We start from the raw sequence: 25124 nt of genomic DNA, 5'->3' as shown, positions 1-25124 counted from the left end.
ACCTCGTGTACCCATCAGCAAATAGCAACTCTTAATATAAGAATAAGTAGATTTCTAAAAAAATGATACTTACAGATAGTATGTAAGTAAACCAATATAATTATATAAAACTATATTAAAATAATTAAAATATATAATCAGCAAATAGCACCTCTTACTATATATGCAGAGATTGAATAACTGTAATAACTTAATTGCCTCTCTCTCTCTCTCTCTCTCTGTGGTGAGCTCAGCTCAGCTCAGAGCTGGCCTTTCCTTTCTCTGATGATCAAACTTTTTTTGACTGGTCTCTTGTCTCATCTCTATCTTCCATCTGCCTCCATATCCTTTAAGCCCAATAACCTTACACTATGAGCTCCATAAACTAATATAATAAGGGTGGGCACTTTATCCGGTTTCCTCTCACGGGAAAATACTGTGGAGTGAGGATTACCACTGTGTGTATCAGCAGCTCATCATCAGGTTGGCCTGCTATTTGATTTTCCCCTTCCAAATATATGCCCTGTTCGGATTGACAAGGGCCAAAAACAATCACCAGGAGGCAAGCCCCTGAGAGAGCTCCTTTCTTCTTTTCCCGTGTGTGTGTGTGTGTGTTCTCTCTGGCTGGTATTGGACTGTAGTAGTATGTTAAGGATTGCACACTTACATTCATGAATGCAGCTTCTGATTATGGTTCTGTGATATGGATTCTCATTGGTGCGTGCGTTTTCTCTGGCTGATATTGAACTGTAATAGCATGTGAAGGATTTCACATTTCCATGCGTGAGTGCAGCTTCTGATTATGTTTTTGTTATATGGATTGTTCTCATTTGTGTTTGAGGGCCTGAGATAGAGCTTCTTAGTTCTTGCATTGGATCGATGGAAAATAATGCTCATTTGATGGAACTCAAACTGATCCAATTTATCAGATGATACTGCATTTTGTTTTATCAACGCCATGGCAATCAAATGACTACATCAGTGATTACTCGTAGGATCACATTTTATTCTCAGCAATTGAGAGATTGCTAACCGATCATGCAACCGCTTCTGAAATGTCAATGTGATATCCATGTGTTCATGCAGAATCTATGGAAGTGGAGCAGCCGGGTGAGCTCCCTTTGATGAGAAAACTCTCCGGTTTGAGGAAAGAGAAGGCAACCCAAGATCCCTTTGTGAGTACAACTGTCTCAAGGAAATCCCCTGTTCTTGCATCCATAGCAAAGGAGTTGAACATATCACTCCGCAGTCTTGAAAGCTATGAAGATGGAGGGAAGTCAAAGATTGACCATCCTTCAATACGAGCAGTTCGGGAGCACGGACACGACACCCCTGTCAAGAAGGGGTTCCTCGGGCCATTGGAGGTCACTGGCATGGAGTCCAGGTGTGGCTGGGGCTTGGGTGGTGCAGTAGCTGCCGAACAACAAGGAGATAGCCATTTACAGAGTGCTCAAATTGCTGCGGAGACTGGAGGACTTATCCCACAGGAGCATTGCTGTGATGCTGTGGTTTTACAAAACTGGATGAACATTGCAGGCAGTAAGGATGACGAGAAGGTATGCTCTGAAGGGCAACCGGCAACAGCCATAGCTGTTGACTGGGATCGGTCTGATCTCCCCTTCATGAAACACTATGAAGAGTTCTTCCCCCCAAATGAGCTGCAGGATGTTACAAAAAGAAGGTCTTCACACAAGACATCCAGGACCAAAGCAAAAGGGGAGAGACATTATCGACAAAGCACTCAAATCCTGTCCCATCTGGTGCCTACTTCCCATCATAATATGCGCTGCTTCGGTCAGCCACGGCCACTCTTCAATTTAGAAGAGCCTTATGATGCAGATGAGCAATCGATACATGAGGATTTCTTGCACGGGACTTGGGCATTGACGTGCAACAAGAACAACAACGAGGCATCTGTCCATAAGACAAGATCAAGGTCCCAGTCACCTCTTGCTGTATCTGCAAGGAGCCAGAGATTGAGTAAGAAATTATCTGGACATGCTGATGATGTTGTTGCAGGTGGGATGCTAAGTGCAAGGATGATGCCGTGGGAAGCAGAGTTCTTCGAGTATGAAGTGAATACTTTGGAGTTACCGAGAAGATCATCTCACCGCAGGTCTAGGAGTCAGAAGCAGGGCATTGGTCAGTCCGCAGAGCTTGGAGCAGCAATGCCTCCAAACTCCACAAGGACCTTGAGAAAGAAGAGTGATGCAAAAGCAGAGCGGAAACTGAGGACACAGCAGCATCCTTCAGCCTCAAATGCTTTACCCGACAAAACCATGGAGGCAGATCCTCTGCCCTTGTTGACAGAATTGGAGGACTACAGCAGGAATCATGAGTTGTTAGGGTCTTCAGTTGATGATGAGGGTGGGGGTTTATCAATGAGTGAGCTTCATGGAGAATTAGAACTGGAGGTGTTCAATGCAGCTGATGGACATGATACAGCCAGATCGATGCAAGTCATGGACAAAGATATGCTTCAGCTTGCAGTCCCAGAATGCAAGGAACTGGTACTCTGTGAATATCAGCCTCGGAATTTAAGCCAGAAGTATAGGCCTAAAAGTTTTGAAGATGTCATTGGCCAGAATATCGTGACACAGGCCCTTTCTAATGCTGTGTTGAAAGGAAAGATTGCTCCTGTGTATCTCTTCCAGGGCCCTCGAGGTACAGGTAAAACTTCTGCTGCAAGGATCTTTGCTGCAGCTCTCATCTGTGCAGCATCTGAGAGTCGACGTCCTTGTGCAGTTTGCAGAGAATGTATCAGTGTTGCAACAGGCAAGTGCTCCGAGGTTAAAGAAGTGGATGCTGCAAGCAACAATGGCATTGAGCGAGTGAAGGCTCTCTTAGATGAGACTATTTCTGCTCCATCATTGTCGCGTTACAAAGTGTTTATCATAGACGAATGCCATGTTCTTACAACAGAAACATGGAATGCAATTCTTAAAATTTTGGAGGAACCACCGATGAATGTTGTTTTCATTCTCATAACAACAGATCCAGATCAACTGCCACGCACTGCAATGTCAAGATGCCAAAAGTTCCCATTCCCAAAAATCAAAGATTCGGACATTGTCAAAAGGCTGCAGAAATTGGCCAGTATGGAGAATCTAGAAATTGATTGTGAAGCTCTCCAAATAATTGCTTCAAGGTCAGATGGATCTCTACGAGATGCAGAGACAACTTTGGATCAAGTTAGCTTGCTGGGAGAACATGCCAATTCTGCATCAGTTTATGAACTGGTAGTTACTTCTTATATTTGTTTTCTATGTTCTGAAAACTGAAGGCTTCTTATCCCCTTAGTCCCACAATCGAGGGTATTTATAGGCAACTATCATCACAATAGGAGTGAGTTTGTGGCATTAATTGAAGGATGTTTGGGGCTGTCCAAACATATTTCTTTCTCAGCACATTATTATCAAGAGAGTCGTGTTTGTAACTTTGAAAGGCTCCTCTTCACTGCTAACACTTCTTTTTGGGGTAATAACATCATATTACTAGTGGTAAACCTTACAAGAGGTGAAAACCCGCTGAAAAATGTCAGGGACATCGCAAGAAGCTCTTACTTTTTTAGTTGGAACTGGCTGAATTGTCTCTAGTCCAAAACTCAGCCACAACTTGTGAGTCCCAACCAACCTAAGCAGTTCTTCCTGAACAGATACATTAGATTCTGTTGGCTTTCAAAATTTTCTCGAGAAGTTATGTGGGAAAATCTCAAATTGAACTGTCTTTTCTCAAAACACCTTCAATGATGCCCCTCAAAAAATGGACTTCTTAATTCAAAAGAATCTGAATAAGTTTTTTCAATTAGCTTGTTGTGTCAAGTACAAATCCCCGATATGAATTCGGTTGATGTGATATATTTAGAGAGAAATGAATAACCACAGCCGTGGTTTTCTCCTACAAGAGGAGTGTTGATATGTCATGTAGTCACAGGAAAAGGAAAGGCCCATGTCATCAACTTATGGTTGAAGGGGAGTAATACTTGGGATGAGGGTGAAAGTAGAGAGATTGACATTGAGAATTGATAAACAAGGTACACTGAGAAAGTGCAAGGGATATGTTGAGTGTTGAGAGACAATGACAAGATACGGAAGGATTGAGGCAACCTAATATCAAGACGTGACAGCAGAAGTTTGGCAGAGACACTGCGTATAGTCCTAAGTCATGGATGACGAGATTGAAAGATGCCATGAACCAAAAGTAATCACAGCATTATGATTGTGGAAATTGATGATATGTGTGAAACCTATCTGAGCATTTTCCTCAAGTTGTTGGACTTTTTGATTGGAAGTGCCTGTGTACAGGCACATGATTGGCTTTCAAGTTGAGTTTGACACCTCAGACAGTTATCAACAATGCTTTCCGACATGATGAGTTACTTTGACAAATTAAGTGACAAGTTTTGTCAATCAACTGCAATCATTTCTATAGCTGGAATCATTGGACTTGCTGGTGACATGGTTTGACTTAGAGTTGAATTTGTTAACAGGCTTGCAGAAATGATGGAAATCAAATACTGCCATAAGCGTCATCCTGGATTGTCTAGTGCTGGGTCAAATAAGGATGTGGACAATATTGTTGGAGCAGTCATCCTTAAAAGGGTTGTGATATGCTGACACCATAGTTTCACATGGCCATGCTAATCATGAGAGAGATACCGGTTGAGTTTTCTTCTACAGCTACTTCAAAGTGATGTTCCTAGATGTTGCTCTTACATAAGAGCCATACTAGTACGATATTGGAAAGGAGGGAACTTGTCCACTTGTTTGGAGTCTTTGAGGAAGATAAATCTCTTTAAAAAAGCTCACAAGACAGAACTTCATTTTTCTTGCTTATGTTATGTGCTGACCTGGAGATACTTATTCATTGAAGTGTCTGTTTTGCCAGGTGGGTTCTGCATCTGATGAGAAATTGTTGAGTTTGCTGGATGCTGCTCTTCTAGCAGACACAGTTAACACTGTACAAAGGGCAAAACAGCTAATAGATTCAGGAGTTGAGCCACTTTCATTGATGTCACAACTGGCTACTTTGATCATGGATATCCTTGCTGGCAGCTATAAGTTCTCAGACAGTGAAAGGAGAGGTTTTTTCCGAAAACAACATTGTAAGAGCGCATCCACTTTCTTAGCTTTATTACATGACATGGAACCTGATTTTTGCCATGTTTTTGTTTAGAGAACAAGTGATGTATTGAAACAGTCTTTGTTTCACATGTTGAATGGCACCAAAGATTACAAGCTTTGCAAAGTGACGTATTGAAACAGTCTTTGTTTCACATGTTGAATGACCTCCACCTTAATTTGGCACTTGTGTCTTTGCTTATGGTATGTTTCTTGAATGTTGGCTCTCTCAATCGCCTTTTCCTTTGGAAATATTATAGAGGGACAATACATTCAGGCTCAATAATTGAGCACAGATTGAGATGCAATTCTCTGCTTGATCAGTCCTGTCATTTCACACACAGCACAGTGATGATGAATGTTGCCTTTAGCATTTTCTGTTCAAGGGTCTTATCTCTGCACTTTAATGTCTGCAATGCAAACGGATGTCAAGCGTTCTTTCAAGCAGTAGCCTTTGTGGTACTATAGTCATAATAGTTACTGATTGCAAATTGTTTTCTACGAAGTTGAGTGATCTCTCTGTCAAATAGGATGCTTAAAGACTACTATTTATAATTACTCTTCTGTTACCCTGAGAGCATGAGTACAAGTATCCTTACGTGCTGCAATCTGAATATATGAGGAACAAAACTATATATCTTCTGTTGCATAACATTATTCTGCACCATGTTTTGGTCAGTGAAGGCTTTTGCTTAGTAGTCATCATGCTTTGAATTTGACCTTTCCTATCATGCAGTCACAAAGAAGCGTAAATATCAGTTTAACAAACTTCGTGTTCACTAGGCAGACTTGCTATCATGTTGAACTCAGAGTTTTACTCCCTCGTTTTTTCTTGCAAAATGGTTTCATTTTTGCATGGCAATTATACTTTTCTTACACTTTCTTAGCATTGGGTTAAAACACACTTCTGCATGAAAAGGGTGCAGATATCAAGCAGAGTAGTTGATCTTTCATCTCAGATTGTAAACTTGATTTTGTTGCATTCTCTCCAAAGCTAAACCTCAGGTTCAGTTTGCAAAATCAACATGATCGATCTCACTAGGATCTCTTTGAAAAATTTGATATGTGCTAGTTTGTTAAATCAATCTCAGTAATGAAATCTATCTCATTACTCAAAGCTCGACTTTTATATGTTGTAATCAGTTTCAGAAGAAAAGCTGGAGCGTCTACGTATGGCAATGAAGATACTGTCAGAGGCAGAGAAGCAGCTTAGGGTTTCTAATGAGAGGGCCACTTGGTTGACTGCAGCTTTGTTGCAACTTGGTCCAGATCGCTCATTCATGCTTGCTGGATCATGCCCTGGAACCAGTGTCACTCAGAGCCCGGTTGTACTGGAGGAAGCTGGATCTCCTGGAAGGAAAATGTGGGATGGCGACTCCCATGTGTTTGATGGCGACTCCAATGTGTTCGAAGGCATAGGTTCAGAACTGAAGCCCTCAAATTCTGAGCTAGTAAGCAAGGCTGGAAACAAGCATTTTACTTCAATGAGCCCAGGTATACCTTGGAGCATGTGCAAAGGGGATGAGATGTCCACATCAAAATCACCAGAGAGAGACTTGCGTTCTGATAGGAGTTTAACAAAATCTGAGTCATCTCCAAGTCCCTTGCAGGCTGTAGAGAAAGCATCTCTTGGGGAACTGTTGGCACATCCATCAGATGCCCAATATACTGAGCGCATGTTGAGTCCCACAAAGCTTGATGATATTTGGTATAAAGTAGTTGAGAGCTGTCAGCCACATGCTCTAAGGCAGTTATTGTATGCCCATGGGAAGCTCATGTCAATACTGATGTCCGAAGGTACTTGTATGCACAGCATTATTGTTGAGTCACGCATCTGATTTTCTGGTTCTAGAATCTCCAAGATAAGCTGAAATTCCAAAAGTAAATGTATGGTTACATGAATCTATATTTGTTTCACTGATTTTTCCTATAGGAAGCTAATATCCTCCTGCTACCTCCGTTAGGGGGTGGGAATAAGCATATTTTCCTTGTTGCTGTGAGTATGCCTGATACACAAATAGTGTTGTTTTGGTGAAAGCAATTAATTAAGGCTGAATTGCGCTATTTGTGTGACTTCATGGTTCTTTGCAGTGGATGCTATTGTACATCTGGAGGTTTGTCATCCAGAGCACAAATCCCGGTGTGAAAAGTTTCAAGAACACATTGCCAACGTGTTTCAATCAGTTTTGGGTTTTCCTGTAGAAGTAAGAATAAGCCTTTCTTCTTTCTCAGAAGAAAGGCACCAAGATTGTGGAAGTTGGATATCGACAGGAGACTCTGTGCAGAAAGAAATTGGTTTGTCTGGCAGTACTGGGAGGATGCAGCCAGGGGATAGTTCTTCCAAAAGTTACCCCCCTAAGCCTAGGACAACCAAAGGAGATGCAGTCAACAATTTAGGGGGTGCATCAGAATGTTTCCCTGCAATTTCAAAAGCTCCTTTTTCATTTTTATCGAAGGAGATCCAGCACAGTGATGTAGTATCCTTGTCACATGAGCCTTATACAGAGGTGGCGGAAGATCCTCATTTGGGTATTGCAAGAGAAGAACCACCAAGGGATTTATACACAGGGAATGCTTCCGCACGTGGAGGCCATACAATGGTGGGAGGTGTGAGAAACAAACATTTAACAGCTTTGGAGGGTGCCCTCACAAATGTGAACAACTACATGCAAGATTTAGAGTACGATGCACTACACAATGATGGGGAAAGGAATATTGCCACCGACATAGAAATGCTGTCCCTTGAATCTAGTCAAGTTGCAAGCATAAATGAGAATGATAGCTGGTATGCTCTGTATTAAACTAAAATACAAAAACTGCTCTAGCCACCTTTTACTCAAACTTAAGTGTGCAAAAGTAACTCATCCTTGTTCACTGATGGAACGTTCTTATGTCCTTTATAAATGTGTGCTTGAAGGTTTAAACTTATTGGCCTGTAGATATTGTGATGAACCACACTCAATAGGCCACAATCTCAGTGGCTTTGTTAAGAGCTGTAACCTCTTTCTTCCAATACTTTTATTTTCCTCCTCTGTTTGCTTGCCTTAATGCGGGAGTGATGAAAGTGGTTTTAGCTTGGCTGTATTTCATACTCACAGACTTGTCCTTTGTGATTTTAACCTAGTTGATCATCCCTTTACTTAACAGCTTCGCATGCTCTGGTTATTCATCATCCCTTCACTCAGACATAACAAGTGCCGGGAAATTTAACTACACTGGGAGTGTTTCCTTACATCATTTCTTTTGTTCAGGAGATGTTGAGTTGATTCACATATTCTGTTAAAGCCCCTGCTCACTGTTTTGTATTGCCCTTATGTAGGTCGAAGTATGGTGGCCTGGCCCAAAATCAGTATTACATAAATCGGCGAAGGAGCTGCTGTGATGCAGACGTACAGAAAGGAAAAGATAACATAAAAGTGGCTTCGTATGTGAAAGGAAGAAACAGCACTCGAATCCTACCTAGCAGTGATCCAAATTCACCTATTGATCAAGAAAGTACTTGCAAAGCCCCCAGATCTGGTATCAAATCCTACACAGAAGTAGAAAAGGATGAGAAAACAGCAAAGGGTTCTGAACCAGCAAGAGATTCTTTTGAAGCTAGCAGTAATGCCACACTGACCCAGAAGAAAACTAAACTGAAAGGGGCGGCTGGAAGCTTTGCTAGGCTTTTCCAGGGTAGAACCCCAAAGCAAGGGCCTGATATGGCCAGTCAGTAAAAAGTTGGCAATGGGTTGGTCTTATTTCGTTAAGGGGATGAACCTGTTATGCAGGGTTTTTGTCAGTGGATGCTTCGCCTCCTGTGGTTTTGACGTGTGTGTCTTATCTGTACAGATTCTTTGTGCCCGATGTATTCTATATACACACTAGTGACAATTGCAGGTTGGTTATGTCTCACAAGGTGGACTTGATTTCTCCTACTTCTAGAAGATTTGGTGTATCTCAACTCTGTCTTCTTATTATCAATGGCATTCGTATGGCACAGGCTAGATTGACTTATAGGAAAATCTTATTATGGACAGTGCCCTGGTTAATGGCAAAACGTGCTTAATGGGTTATTGCCTTGACATTTTCCTCTTCCACATGCCAAGCCATGACAGGCCTACAACTCAGTAGTATCTCTGTAAGAAACCCACACACTTTTGCTCATCCCTCCTTGGAACGTTCCCTCCCTTTCTCATTGTACACATTTCTCCCTCCTCCCCTCTCCCGTCCCACCCCTTGATGATGCAGTGTTCCCCCTTCACGCCTTCTAAGAAATTATTGCTTTCCATTCCCATTCCGGTTCTGGTTTCAGAGTTCCCCTCAACTATAATTCAACCTCACCCCGCCTTGTGCCAACAACAGGTTTGGGAGGGTTCCTCCGAAGAAACTCTGCTGAAAGTTAGTACGAAGGAAAGCTGTTGGGCCATGTCGAGAAACTACAGCAGAGGTAGTTCTTCTGGCAGCACGAGACATACGCATGGCAAGCAGTGTGAAAGAATGCATATGAATTGGAGGTTCAGGTGGGGGTATGCACCACGAAGCAAAGTGCTCTTATTCATAGAGTCCGAGACGCATTCATAGAATGGCGATATACAACATATTGGCAGATACCGTGTTTTGCGGAGGGCCGTAGTGATACACAGTTTTTGTGAATTCTTTAGATACAGGTATATTTACAAGTATAAGTGCTCTAGGCCAATGGGGTGTAGCCCAAGTGGTTTGGTTGGGTGTGTACAGGGGGGGGGGGGGAAGGGGATTGTATCTTCCAATAGCACCAATCTTTTAACATGTACTCAAAAGTGCCCTCATCCATCCAGTCTGAAAAGATACTGTTTGAACCTTTTATAAGAATGGTTACATACAGCATATTTTGGCAAAGCTTGAAGCAAAGATGAGAGTGCAAATTTGCAACACTCGTCAAGGGCAGCTTTGTCTAATATGACTTGTGAGTGGCAACACTAGTGTGATTTGAGCAACACTTAGTGATGATCTATGAGGGTTATGGAAAGAAATAAAAGTCCTTGACATGTCCAAGACTATAGGCATAAGAAGCTTTTGAGTTTTGTGGCATAGTAGCATCAATGGTCCATGACTACCCTATCTATGGTTTTGCATCATATACATGACCAAATACATTCAAGTATTTGAGTATGATAATGATGATTATCCCAAGTGCTATAACTCATCAAATTCTTTTGTACACGTCTATCAACCACGGGTTACAAGGCATGTCCAATGTGCGGCGATTGATTGTGTTCAAAGTATAGTAATAGCCTTGGAAAAATGTATATATATATAATGTATTGACAACTTCCAAGTCATGTGGGACATGTCTTATGATCAAAAGCACATGCAAGTCATTTCAATGGCAAGGTTGAGAGTAGACATTGTCCTCCATGGATGTCTGCCACGGAATAGTATAGAAAATGGTTAAGGATATGTCTAATAGATCTAGAACTAGTGTATGAGCAACGAGGAAGACCAAGATCATTGTAACGCGAGAGACCAAAAACAGATGGCACCGTCTATTTCAGTAGGATATACTGTGGAGGTTGGAAACATTTACATATTACTCATCTTCTTGGACTGATACACATTTTCAAAGATGTTGGATACTTGTTTTGGAAATCTCTTGTGGACTTGAAGAATTTTGAGGCTGAAACAACATACCTAAAAGTATCACAACTCTAAACCAACCTTGTGGCCTATACTCAACCATAAGTAGGAAAGGCCACTTATAGGCCAATGCTACAAGTTCTTACAAAGCATGAGATAAAGCATAATAATGAGAGGATGAGATCCATGTGTACCCCTACGGGCTATGATGCATCATTGCATAATATTTTTGCTATGGTTGGTACTAATATTTTTTATTTAAAGACATGATTGGCATAACTTCATAAAGACATGTTGATATCCTACCTATGCTATCATTGACGAGGACTATTGATCTAAAATTCATGTCCTTCCATGATCCCTATGTGTAGCACGTCCTACTGCATGTCATAGACGGTTGTTTAACACATGGTAGTCAAGAAGTTGTATATTGATTATTGGGGTCACTTGCAATATCCATTCTTCCCTTCATATTAATTGTTATACTGCTAGTTGTTGGGACTATTCCACCTTTACCATGAATTGCTAAAATTTTCTCCACAAAACTTCAAATTCTTATTGATCATTGTGACTACTCCTTATTGAATGGATTATATAAAAAGAGGTTGACTTTCATGGCATACCACAAAAAAGTTGGAGAGCTAAGAGCTATTGTGCATGATGGAAAAGGAAGTATCCACCTCAATTTTTGACATCCAGGTCCATGTCCTTATTCACCTTCTTGAAAACATAGAGCTTGCTAGAGTTGTGAGCATACAATAGATATTTTGTGTTGAGAGGTTTGTGGGAGTTCTGAAGGGAGTTATGCACCAAATGGCAAGGCCTAAAGGATTTATGATAGAGGGATGGCTGCTTCAACCAATGTATGCACTATCTTGTCAATTATCTCCAGAGTGTGGATAATGAGGCTCCTCATGCTTGGACAAAAAATGAAGAAAGCAATGAATCATTGAAGACAGTATGTGGGAGGGGAGCCCCTTTAAAGCTCATTGTAGAGAGAGAGAGAGAGAGAGAGAGAGAGAGAGAGAGAGAGAGAGAGAGAGAGAGAGAGAGAGAGAGAGAGAGAGAGAGAGAGAGAGAGAGAGAGTCTAACTACTTTTATGATCTACAATTTAGAATGCATGCAAGAATAGATAGAGTTGCACAATACACAATGATAATAAAATATTGGAGAAGATCACAATATGAATATTAGGCTTGAGCTTTAAACAACATGTGGGCATGCAGACAGTATCATTGAATAAAAATAATTGATAAAATCTACGAGTCAAGACTTGTATTGTTACATCATTTTAATAGCTCTCTTGTTATTGGGTGCCCTGTGGACTAGTTAGTGGAGAGTCATGGATGAAAAGATATGTATGTTTGGGTTTGCCATGCATGCTTGTTGGTTACTACTTGTTGTAATTGTTTGGGATGTAAGATATTCATGAAATATATTGGATGTAACCCGATTCATTTGTTAAGTAATAAACAATGTTTTGTCATTGAGGAACTATTATTATGTTCTTTCTTTTCAATTTCCTTTCTATTCTACTCGTGTAATTAATAGCACATAGCATATTACATCACAATGCACTCTATTTTAGGCATAGATGTCTGATTCTATAGCAATTTGGTGAGATGTTTATACCCAATTACACTGGGTGAGCATGAATATCCTTATCTCACAAATGGATGCGCACGTATATGCCTTCACAAGGTAAACCTTTACTGCTACAATTCTCATGTAAGTATATCTGTCATGCTCTATGAGCTTGATGTTAGGACCATTAGACACATCCTTATCAACTCAAGGATTTTGACCTATAAACTCATGACTATCTCTCACTTAGCCTACTCACACATTGGGTCTACAACTAAAATGATGAGAGAACGCACTTAGTTATACTTGCCATGTTGTAGTTGTTGCATTGGCAAGCCATGTTCTTGATCCATGTGCACACTCCTTTGCACTTGATCTTGCTTTTGTTGTTGCCGCAAAGGAGAGGAGATACTAATGATGAGCTTAAGGAGGTGAAGGCTTCATGATCCACATTCCTCGTTCACGCTCCTAGCTCACACATTCTCATACTTGTCTACTGTTAACCTCAAATCGGAATGGCGGAAAAATAAAGGAAAAAGTGCAAAAATAACAGAAAGAGAGCAAAGGCATAGAGGCGGCCTCAAAAACTAAACTGAGGGAAAAAGAGCAATTTTAAAGGAAATGCGCCTCAAAAAACTCTAAAAACTCTTGTAAAAGAGCGCTAGGCTCTCTCTTGTGCCACTTGTAAAGGAATAGATGGGTATAGGCATGAAGCAAGAAGAGGGAATTAGGAAAAGGGACCTTTCCACAATGGCCAGTCATGTAACAAGGGATGGGTGCCCATGGGGGTTTTAGGGTTTGTATATATAAAGTTCAAAAAGTGAATGAAACCTCATTCTTTGGTATGTGGCTAACAAGAGTCCTCTCTTCTTCTCTTCTTCTTGCTAGTGTGTGTGCTCTTGAGGAGGGAGTGTGAGAGTGTGAGGGAGTGAGTGAGTGTGTGGAAGTGAGGGATCAAGAGGGTGAAGCTCTTCACCATCTCCTCTTCTCTTTTCCTCTTTCTTTCCTTCCCTTCTCTTACCTTGCACGTGGCTATGGAGAATGGAGCTTGGAGATGGAGGAGGCTTGAGGATGCTTGAGCTAGCATCTAGGATTGTGGGGCTACCGACTTGTGTGAGGGAGGAGGCAACTCGTTTCGGCATCAAGGTAAGCTCACTACACCCTAAGAGGATCGACGACGCGTTGGCTAGGTGAGAGATAGCCATGAGAGCTCGCTTGGAATGCTTGAAGCAATAAGCAGTCCGTGGGTCTTGGCGGTTGAGCGAAATCTCCCACATTTTGGTTCTATTGTGCCGGAACCAACGGATTCAAGCTTGAGCCCTCACGCACCGCATATATATCGAGCATCAAAGTAAGGGATTCATCCCCGAATCGGAGCTTGAGGTAGGTAGGAAGTTTCGGTTTTTGGATCTTTGAAACAAGTAAGTATTTCGGGTTATTTTGCTGGTTTGATAATTGGAAAAGATGGAGAAATCATTTTAGTTTTTTGCCTGTGATCGTTGTTGCATTTAGAGTAGGATAGGATTAGGAAACTGGACAGGAAAAGCATAGGGTTTGCTGCTAAAAAACAAGGTAAAACAAGACATATGTCATGCAAAAATGGAAAAAAAAGAGTGCTTGGGATGTTAATGTTGGCAAGTGAGTGATTGGGGACACCGAAACCTTACCCAGCAAGGGATTTAAGAGCCAAGGGGATTGGGAAGAGCTCATTTCATGCCGTGGCATTGAGAGAGAGTGAGAGAGAGTGAGAGTGTGCTTCCAACATTGATTCGATTCGATCTTGCCATTGAGGAGCTCTCCGCGCGATTCAGGTACGTCAGGACCTCTCTACTATGTATTTGTTGTGATTTGGAAGGCGTCGTGCTCGGTGGTTGTGAGGATCGTTAGATTCGACGAAATCATTCCTGACGTGGCCATCGTTGCGCATGGCTCGGCCTGTTCGAGTGTCGACGATTTTGGGCCAAGTCCCAGAATCGGCCCTCGGACCACTCGGCCAATTGGCCCACTACACTCGGACGCCTTTCACTCAACCCGTCCGAGTGAAGCATTCGGACCAACTTTGAAATTCGGCCCTCGGCCCTGCTGACTCGGCCCAACCCCACTCAGACAAGTTGACATTCGACCTGGCCAAATTCACCACTTGGCCCACTTGACTCGGTCCACATGACTCAGCCACTCGGCCTACAACACCATTCGTCCCTTGGCCCATTAGCCTCGACCCTCAGCCCTCTTGACTCGGCCCTCGGCCCTTGGCTTGTTTGGGCTAGTTACCATTTGGCCCTTGGCCCGTTCGAGTGAATTCACTCAGCCTACAACCCCATTCGGCCCTCGGCCTGTTCGATTGACACACTCGGTCCCTACAACTTGGACGAATAACCCAAAGACAGACAAGACGGCCAGATGTGGGTCAACAAGCCTACTAGGCCTAAAATGAAGCGAGAGGGTACGTAAGCCGTTTAGACACTTGTTTTCTACACTCACCCTGAATTTTCGCACCTGAAGTATACTTAAGGATAGTAGAAAGCCTGATTGAGCGCAAGTGCACAGGAAAGAACACACACATTGAGGAGGGGTAAATTGAGGATTAGACGTAATAAGTCAAGGAACTCACTCAAATAAACACCTCAAGGAACCCACCAATAGGAGCAAATCCCAAGACATAGACGGACAACCAAGGTACAGAGTAGGACCAAGCAAGTAGCACTAGAGAAGTGGATCTCACCAGCTTGTGCAACCTGATCGACAGCTTAGTGGAGCATAAGAACACGATCATGTCAGAGGAAAGCTCAGACCGCAGGTCGAACGAGTAACTCGACTTAGGAGTTTTTCCATAGGTGATCTAGCAGCAGCTGGTAAGCAGCTACGATGTGCACGGTCGATATGAGCACCGCGGTAGAACAACATAAGCCATCATAACAGACTTGGAGGAGGAATAGAAGCTAGCCCACAAGGCACTGCACGGCATAGTGAAATACAACTAGGACCAGCGTGCTAGGAGCTTAAGGCAGAACACAGAATTGCATGAGGTATAGCGGATGCTGAACCTGGCAGGTGGGAATTGGACTGATCACAAGAGAGCCATGGAAGGAGACTTGACATTGAATGAGCTTCTTATGAAGCGATTGCTCGATAACATCGCAGTAGAGTAGAGTGCTGCAGCCCTAGCAACAAATTTACTAACAGGATTAGGAACAAACCAAGGCTCTAAGGGCCAGTCTAGAATCCCAATCGTTGTAAAGCAACTCGACAACTACCAACCCCACGACGACCCATACAGCTTTGTAGAGCAATTCGAGCAAGTCTACGAGGCCAACGGCCTCATTGACTTGACTCAACGCTCTCAAGCATTCGGGCTTTGCTTGGGCGACAAGGGTAGGACTTGGTACATGAGTCTAGATGCTAGAGAACGAGCGGATTTTAACGACCTCAAAGACCTCTTCATCAAGAGGTTCTCCGAGCCCGGATACTCTAACAATCTGCTAGTGAGACTGATGAATGTCAAGCAAAAGGAGAAAGAGGACATTCACGACTATGTCACCCACATAGGGAGCCTCTTCAAGAAAATCCCCGTGGGCGAATGACCTACTGAGAGAGCAATGTCCATCGTATTTATCAGTGGAATACAGAGCGAGGACCTATATAAGGCCTTGGCAGGTAATTCGAGCTTGCAGCGAGACTCGATAGCTAGGGTGTTTGAAGAGGCCGTTCGAGTGGATGACCAGCTAAAAGAGCGGAGCTCTAGGAGCTCAAATTTAGAATCTAGCGAACGATTAGATCCAACAGCCCAGGACAAGGGGAAGACCTCTGAGACAAACCATGATTTGACTGAGGTGAAAATGGAGATAGCCAAACTGCAGGATATGTTGAGACGACTAACGCAAATGCATGTACAATGTGTGTATTGTGGCGGAAGCCACTTGCCGGCTGAGTGTCAAGACCCTAAGTCACGACCTTGCGCTAATTGCGGTAGATTTATCATGACATTGCGCATTGCAGATTACCAAGAAGACTCACTCACTCACAACCCTACGGCCAACCATACCTAGCGAGCAGACCCCAACAATTCTTCGGAAGGGCGGCCCCATTAGCCCTTCCTGTGCCTAATGACGTTAAACCGGTTGTTCCTAGAATGGACATAAATCCTACAGGTATACCAAGACCGCCTGGTCCCTACGTGACTCATCCGTCAGCTAACGCGCCAGTCCACTATGTGAAGGAGCCAAATGAGGAAGAGACTTACGTATACCCATACGTCTCATATGACGACGAGGGCAACACAGTCCTTATGGATTATCGGCCAGTGCTGGTGATGGTGTTAGGAAGAGGCCGAGGTAGAGGCCTAGGAGGGCAGACGCAGGATCAATCATATGTTGGACTTGCGGTCATCCAGGGCACATCTCATCACGTTGCCCTAAACGAGAGCAACCAAATAGAGATAAGGCAGACCTAAGATGCCCAGAGTGTGGAATCACTCACCTCTTCATTGACTGTTCCAAGTGAAAACCATCCTTAAGTTCAGCCAACGTGCCATCTGTCCCATTGGGGCTATTTGGCGTCGAGAATCCCAATCGGGAGGCCATACCTATCCCATTGCGTGTCATGACCCGAGCACAGACAAGGTAGGCCGGCATATCGTTGCCAGGTCTAAGCAATCTTGATGCAGCCTTGATCGGGAAGAAGAGCCTGGACGGAGAAAGAAGAAACCCAAAGCTAAGATCACGCTAAAAACCAAGACTGCCACCACTCTGCCTGCGGGAAAGAAGGTTACTGACGTGGAGGCAGAAACCTTAGCCCCTAAGACGGCCAAAAAGGGAAGTGCTAGGGTAGGGGAGTACCCGCATCGTAAGCGCCAACTAGAGGCTATCGAGAAAGTGAAGGAATGGGTAAGAGAGGCCCAAGAGCACCTAAAAGATGCGGAGCCCATCCTAGAGGACGAGATCGAAGATCTCTCCAGCATAAGTACGCCAGTCTCACCCCCTCGACCGAAAGCAAGAGATGCAACTGCGCTGCAAGCGGTACTGCTTAGGCAAAGCCTCGACACTACAGGCCAGCCAATCAGTCACACGGCCATTGGCCAGGACAATCTAGAATAGGAGAAAGGCAAGCAGTCAATGACCTCCTTACCATGCTGGTGACCACCCTTGTGACACTGAGCCTGGGAGACTTGCTTAGGTCACATTCCACCCTATGGCAAGACCTGAAGCAGTAGGTTGAAAAGGATCATGAGAGCAAGCTGCCATAGACCTGCACAACCGTAACGCAGAGACACAAATACCAAGCCTGACGCTGCATTCTATGCCTAAGTCCTTACAAGTTAATGCTTTCTGGGAAGGCACCGAGACGCATGCGATCCTACCTGTCTTAGCCCTGGACGACACAACTCGAAAGGGGATTGTAGACACAGGAGCGAGGGTTAGTGTATTGAGCCACACAGTGCTTCAAACATGGGGAAACCCACATGTGGAGACTGCCAGGTTCAATGTCACACTAGCAAACGATACGAAAGTGAAACCATTCGGGGTACTTAAAAACTGGCTAGTGAAGATCGCAGGTGTCCAGTTCTCAGTCGACTTTATAGTCATGAAGGGAGTGGACTACAACATCCTATTAGACCGAACCTGGATGACAATGCCAGAGTCATCGAGGATTGGGGTAACGACTTAATCTTCCTGGGAAATAGGACGGAACCTGTGAGGGTAGAGATGGACACGTGGAAAACCTCACCAGTCAACTTGAATGCTATCTCCACGATGTTTAAGGGTAACGCTTAGGTCAAGAAGCCCTATGGGCCCTTGATCAAGTATATCCCATGCTTGGAGGATGAGCGAGACTGGATGCATGTCCTTGCTATGATCGACATGCCATTCTTAGATCATGAGGCATAGGAACAAGCCATCCAGACAGTTGGCAGGACAACAGACACACCCTCCACACCAATCTATATGATGGTAGGAACCCTTTGTGGGCGACCTAAGCCTGTCACGTTCCAAGTGCTAATTAACAAGAAGGAACTCCAAGAGATTCTGGAGTATTTGACTGGTACGCTAGCTGACAATCCAACAGCAAACTTCAAGCCACTCCAGGATCTGCTAGATGGACCTAGGTGGCAATGGACCAAGGTGCATGACTTAAAACTCATGTACAATTGGGCTCTTGTCTCTAACCAAAGACAAGAGTTGTGCCAAAACCTAGCGGACGATGAGAACGAAGATGATCCCACAAACGAGTACGAAGACTGCCATTCCTTCAGTGACGAAAGTAAGGGCGAAATAGACACAGTGGAATACGACACTAAGGGACAAGAAATAGAACAGATACGAGTGGACTCCATGCCACAGAAAAAGGGTGCCTTTAGGATGGAACGAGGGGTCATGCGCATAGAATGTGACCGTGCGTGGTTGGAACACACAAGAGCCATATATTTCGAACGAGCAGGTCTAACTTGACCAGGTACGACACCAGTGCTTAGAGCAGAGTCACCCTCTGAACTGCGACCGCCAGGAGAAACCACCTCTTCTAGTGAAAATGGTGAGTTTGATTCTGAGTCGGAAGTGAGCTCAGATAGCGACCCGAAGATACCTCAACCATCCAAGTCCAGATGCACCAAGGGGGACCTACCCGTCCACCTGAGGCGTAGACGGTTGAAGGAAGATAGGGCAAAATAGCCTAGGGACACACAAACGGAGGAGCAAAGGAAGTCGCAGGATCTGCCGAGGAGATTTACGAAGTTCAAGAAGGTTAACAGGGTAGTGATCCTGTTGGGTGCCAAACGCCAAGGGCAAATGAGTGAACCCATCGAGGGACCAACCAAGGTCAAGGAGGTGAACCTAGCACAGGAAGGGGAGGCACCTTGACTGGTCTTAATTGTCGATGACTTGACTGAGGAAGAGGAGACAAGTCTTGTTTCTCTCTTGCGAGAGTATGTAGACATGTTCGCTTGGTCCCTGGAGGAGCTGAAGGGGGTGGATCCGAGTGTAGTGACCCATAACATACCCATGACATCAGACGCAACACCGATCAAGCAGCGACCATACCCAATGAATCCAAAACACACTCATGCAGTCAAAGAAGAGATTGACAAGTTGATGAAAGTAGGATTCATCTACGAAATCAAGCACACGGATTGGGTGTCGCTCATAGTCATAGTAATGAAGAAGAATGGAAAGATTAGAGTGTGTGTCAATTACAAGAAGGTGAATGCTGCCACTAAGAGAGACAATTACCCATTGTCGTACACCGAGCGCATGCTCAAAAGAGTGGTGTACAAAGAGGCCTACAGCTTCCTAGACGGCTTCTCTAGATACAATCAAGTGCAAGTGCATCTTGCCGACAGGCATAAGACTGCCTTTGCCACTGAATGGGGCATCTTTGCTTACATAGTCATGCCCTTCGGGTTGATTAATGCCCTAGCCACCTTTCAATGCCTCATGTGCACCATATTTAAAGACATGCTTTGCAAGGAATTGGAGGTCTTTGTGGACAAATTGTGTGTTCACTCAACCTGGTGAGAACGCTTAGGCAAACTTTGAGCAGTCTTTGAGTAGTGTCACCTATATCATCTCTCCATGAACCCCTTAAAGTGCTAGTTTTGGGTGAAACATGGGTGCATCCTAGGGCATGTGGTGTCGAAGAACGGCATTGCCCCCACTGACTTCTCGAAAGTTAGGGTTATTGTTGATCTTCCGCCCCCAATTAACTATAAGGGAGTTCAATGCTTCCTAGGCCATACGAGGTACTATCGACGGTTTGTGCTGAACTATGCATTGATTGCTAGACCTTTGTACAAGCTATTGATCAATTTCAAATGGACTAAAGCATGTCAACGAGCATACAAGGAATTGAAAAAGGCTCTGACTACTGCACCAATCTTACGAGCCCCAGATTGGGCCATCACCTTCCATGTACATATTGATGCTTCGAAATTCGCCGTGGGGGCAGTACTGTGCCAACCTGGTGAACACAACCTTGACTATGCAGTGAGCTTTGCTAGCAAACAATTCACTAAGAACAAAATGAACTACTCGACGACTGAGAGAGAAGGCTTAGCCATGGTATTTGCGGTAAAAAAGTTTCGGCATTATCTTTTGGCTACGTCTTTTACTTTCTTTGTGGACCATCAAACCTTGTTGTATCGAGTGAACAAACCCTACGCTATAGGATGCATAGCTCGATGGCTCCTTCTTCTTTTAGAATTAGACTTCTCCGTGGTGGTACAGAAGGGAAAGGAGCACTACATGGCTAACCACATGTCATGCATTCCCACAGGAGAGGCCGTTGGACAAGGCATTGCTGATGAATTGCCAGACGCCCTGCCAGGAGCCCATCTGTTCAACCTTTCTAGCGAAAGAGATTTATTCAAGGCTTATCTAACACCATACTAGGCAGATGACATCATCCACGTACTGGAGTATGGACTGCCTGAGTAGCCAATAGAAAAGGCCAGCCTTAGGCGACTCATCCTCAAAATCTAGCCCTATTAGTTGATAGCAGGCCAACTATATAGGTTGGGGCAAGACGGGTTACTGCATAGATGCATATGCGAGCATGAGATGCACGATGTGCTCACAGAGGCATATAGCGGAGTTGCTGGAGGACACTTTAGCAGAGACACGACAGCCTGCAAGGTGTTGTAGTCTCAATTGTGGTGGCCCACGCTATTTCGCGATGCAACGCGATTCGTTAAGCATTATGACGAGTGTCAACGAACAAAGATACCGATTCACAAGGATCAAATGGAGTTAACCCCAATCATTGCAGGACAACCCTTCGAAAAGTGGAAAATCATATTCGTAGGACCCATTAGTCATGCGGCAAGATATTCGCATGCCAAATATATCATTGTGGCCAAGAACTACCTAACGAAATGGGCGGAAGCAAGAGAAGCAAGAGCGACATGTAAAAATGACGCTAGAATGACTGCCAAGTTCTTATGGGAATAGGTGATCTCATGGTTTGGCTGTCCCATCAAACTAGTCAATGACCAGGGCACGCACTTTATCAATGAAGTGATAGCGCATCTTCTATCCACCTTTCTTATCATCCATCGAAGATCCTCTCCATACTACCCTCAGGCAAATGGACAGGCAGAGTCCACAAATAAGATGCTTGTAAATGTCCTGACCAAAGTAGTCTCTGCTTCCCACAGTGACTGGGATAACTAGTTGATGGAAGCCTTGTGGGCTTACTGTATAGCTTATAAAATGGCTATCGACCAGACCCCTTTAGGTTAACCTATGGGACTGAGGCAATTCTACCAATAGAGTTCTTCGTTCCTAGCCTGAGAATAGCACTTCAAGAATGGTGGGAAGGGAAGGAGGCATGGACGCAATGCTTGGTAGAGCTTGAACGCCTCTCGAAAACACGCCTTCTGGCCACTCATGCGCTCATATGCAAGAAGGCACGACGCAAGAGCTGGTTTGACAAGCATGTCAAACAACGCGACTTTGAACAGGACAACTTAGTGCTCATGTACTCAGTCGAAGGACACAAGAAAAAAATGAAGTTTAGAGGTCTTGGACCTTTCAAGGTTTATGCAATCAGCCGAACCAGTAACGTTGAGCTCGAGACTCTAGACGGCGAAGCCATCGGCTTCTTTAATGGCAATCACATTAAGTACTACCCTCCCGCGCATCTGTTGCACGAGCCACCAATGTTGGATCCCCCAGTCACAATACAAGTCGCCACAATTACAGAAGTTGGTGATGAGGACGAGGAAGCCGTAGAACCCGCATACATCTACATCACGGTCACTAGCCAGTAAACATGCACTTTCAATGCCTTGATTGATGAGGGAGCAGACTTCAATGTCTTAACTCACAATCATTGGACCCAACTTGGTAAACCACCACTATAGCCCACTAATGCCCAATTAAGCCCATATGGGGGCCGCTCATGCGCACTCCTCGAACCGCTATTGTTATCGAGTTTGAGACTGTACCAATGATCTTTTACATGTTTCCAAACACTAAAAACAAGGGCACAGAGTCGCTGCTAGGGTGAACCTTCAAAGCAAACTCGCTACGATGTTGATTCTGAGTCATAGCGCATCCACCTCACCATAGGCAACGTCCATATTGATACAACATTCGGCAAGGGCTATGCGATTCCGTGAAAGTCCGCAAGGCCACCAGTAGAAATACTCGCAGCCAAGTCTACGGAGGGGGGTAGGGCTCAGCCCACCATGCACCAAGTCTCATGGGCTGCCACTCACAGCAGCAAAAGCTAAGGCCCAACAATTCGAGTTTCAATGGAGGCCTAAACAACCGCGACCGCCGCCTAGGAGTAGACGCCCACGTCTTCGTAGCTTAAGAGACTCTAAGTCCAAGAGACCGAGACGCAGTTACAGAGATCAAAGCATGATCAAGCCAAGATGGGTTCCTAAAGCCCTCTTGCATGCGCAAGGATACTATGAGGGGAATTCCTGGCTGTGGATCCCTAAGGCCAGAGTGGCCCACGACATCACTCAAATGCCACCCTCTTGTTTAATCAACCCAAGCCCCATGGAACCTTGGAACTAGAAGCCGCGGCATTTCCCGAGCCTGCTTGCTACCAGCTCGCCCATGCATGAGCTCTGAGGAGTTGAGTAAGACTATTGGCCCAAACCCCAAACAACGTTATCCCCTTCAACCCCTACTAATGACGATAAGACTTGCCAAGCCCAATCCGAGTGTAGCAGCCCATCCGTAGCAGCCACTACTCCGACGCTTATCCATGGGACTCAACAACCGTGTCATGGGCAACTACTACCATCTGCTGCCGCGCTTACTAGCCCTATCAAACCCCAGTCACCTGCAGGCCTTAAACAATCTTACGAGTGAAAATCATTCTTAACTCTTGCCGCAGACCTAGCCGAAGGCACAGGGGATGACATTATTGCTTGTCTTAGACGCTTGGATGCCACATTCATGTCACTAGCTCTAAGTTATGACTGCTTGAACTTGGGCCTACTGTAAGAGCCCTTAGCGATGGAAGTTCGCACGATGCCTGGTTCCTGGGAAACATTCGAATTCGCCTTTGTTAAAACACCCCACTCAGCTGGCAAGTTGCTACTTGCTGAGATATCAAAAGACTAAGCCATTAGAAAATGCCTCATTACGTCTTACGATAAGTATGTGACTTCCTCCATCACTGACAAAGAAGTTAAGGAGTTGAAAGCATTAGCTGCTACCGACTCCTCATTTTTACGAAACTGGTACACTCTACGATTGCAGTGGGAACTCAAAGGATGCCAAATCATGACCAACACTGAGCAGGGCTGTGCAATCAAGACATCAGAGTACGATCCAACCTACGTCGCACCTACCTCATATAGGGTGTTAACCACTCTTTGGGGCCGACCCATTGAAGACCACGTCAAGGGACACCCATATCTTGATTGCCTCTTGACCGAGGAGGAGCTCAACGTCGCTAGTCGCATCGATTCCGGCGATTTCCTAGTTGATGTCCTCACTTACATCACACGTGTAAGTACCCAACCCTTCGCTCTGGACCCCAAGGCTCAGTTGCAATACAACCAAGAATTCTATACTTGGCTCATGTGCAAGTAAGCCTTATACCCGAACGTTGAATACCTTGGATCTACTAGCCTTCGATCCTAGGAAGGATTCTTCTCAATCTGGAAGGGGAGAGGGTACGAGGGTAGCGTGAAGGTGAATAGGGTGAAGGTGAATCAAAAAAACCAATCAAGATCAAGTAAACGCAATAAACACCTAAGAAATGGGTGACGTAGGAGGGATGTCACAAACCAAGTCTGAAGAGGAGAATTTGTATTGGAGTTTAATGTTGTCCTTCAACAAACATAAAATCCTTCTTTTCAACAAATTCTTGTATGTATAATAATTATAGCACTAATGGGAAGTATGGTTCATGACAGGAATGAGAGATGTCGCAACAAGACCGGGCCCACCGACTCCCCTTCACAGAAGAAGAGAGAGCGTAGTACGGCATCAGCCTAGAAAATTGAGCTTACAGTCAGCTAAAATTCTGTAGCATTCACAACCTTGAGAAGATGGTGGCCAAGGAGCAAGCCGCAAGGAGGATAGTGGAACAGTGCCACCTCCACAAGTACCTAGAGAAGTTTTCACAGTAACCTGACCACACGAAGTGTATGGAGTTCTTGAGAACATGCAACCCCGATCGAGAGTGTGGAATGGTGACGGTGGGAAGGGGGCACAATGCCCGGGAAGTGCAGATATCGCCAGGCCTTGGTGAAGAAAGCACTAGGACTGGAACCTAGGGGGGAGAAAAAACGTAAAAGGGATGTGTATGCCCTGCTAAAGATGAATAGGGAAGAAGTCTTGACAAATGACGGCATCAGCTTGGAAGACATTCCCGATGCCGAGATTCACCTACAGGAAAAGTTGGTGCATGCCCTTTTCTCCAGCCAACGCTACAATTCCCTTATGCACCGGATCAGTGTACCTGTGCTAGAGAATGTGGCAGCCCGCACCCTAGACGAGGTGGATTGGAATGGCTATGTGCGCAAAACAATAGACCAAGCGGCCAAAGCACTAGCCTTGGGCAACAAATAGGTAGGTGAATAATCCCCCTCATCTAAGAATACAGAGATGAAGAAACCCTCCTCAAAAGCCTCCTTCATCGGGTATGGAAGCATACTAATGGCCATCATCCAGGAGGCTATGAAAGAGGCCCAACAGGGAAGCAAAGAAGCAGATGAGACCCCAGACAGGTCACTGACCCATCAAAAAAAGAAGCAATCGAGCGACCGGACAGAAACCGAAACAGAGAAGAAGGAGTGGGAGGCTCAATCCAAACGAAGAAAAACAAAGGAGTTCACTAAGAAGGCAACTCAGAGGAAGAAACAGAAGGTGGGTAGGAAAAAG

General features: G+C 44.6%; 1 protein-coding gene across 3 annotated transcripts; it reads left to right on the top strand.

The window, feature by feature from the left end:
* Nucleotides 1-231: 231 nt before the first annotated feature.
* On the top strand, nt 232-10290 carry LOC148017782 (uncharacterized). 3 transcript variants are annotated; one of them, XM_087661469.1, is made up of 6 exons: nt 232-541; nt 1066-3218; nt 4867-5083; nt 6243-6896; nt 7191-7884; nt 8247-8560. In XM_087661469.1, the coding sequence occupies exons 2-6, from the start codon at nt 1071-1073 to the stop codon at nt 8380-8382; spliced, it is 3849 nt and encodes a 1282-aa protein (XP_087517595.1). In that variant the 5' UTR covers nt 232-541; nt 1066-1070; the 3' UTR covers nt 8383-8560. The 3 variants fall into 3 exon arrangements, with proteins under 3 accessions (XP_087517595.1, XP_087517593.1, XP_087517592.1); XM_087661467.1 differs by having other exon boundaries at nt 236-462; nt 8419-10290; XM_087661466.1 differs by having other exon boundaries at nt 237-541; nt 8419-10289.
* Nucleotides 10291-25124: the final 14834 nt, after the last annotated feature.

The sequence above is a fragment of the Lygodium microphyllum genome, chromosome 21 (assembly GCF_053477565.2).
Source record: "Lygodium microphyllum isolate KBCC chromosome 21, Lygodium_microphyllum_v1.1.10, whole genome shotgun sequence".
Classification (NCBI taxonomy): domain Eukaryota; kingdom Viridiplantae; phylum Streptophyta; class Polypodiopsida; order Schizaeales; family Lygodiaceae; genus Lygodium; species Lygodium microphyllum.
The sequence above is the reverse complement of the archived record's forward strand: the minus strand, read 5'-3'. Positions and strand labels throughout refer to the sequence as shown.

What these genes read in the sequence shown, in the direction of transcription:
- LOC148017782 (XM_087661467.1), top strand. Translation starts at nt 1,071, where the DNA reads ATGGAAGTGGAGCAGCCGGGTGAGCTCCCTTTGATGAGAAAACTCTCC. An exon ending in GTCAATACTGATGTCCGAAG is followed by an intron (nt 6,897 to 7,190) that starts GTACTTGTATGC and finishes GGTTCTTTGCAG; the next exon opens with TGGATGCTATTGTACATCTG. An exon ending in ATAAATGAGAATGATAGCTG is followed by an intron (nt 7,885 to 8,418) that starts GTATGCTCTGTA and finishes GCCCTTATGTAG; the next exon opens with GTCGAAGTATGGTGGCCTGG.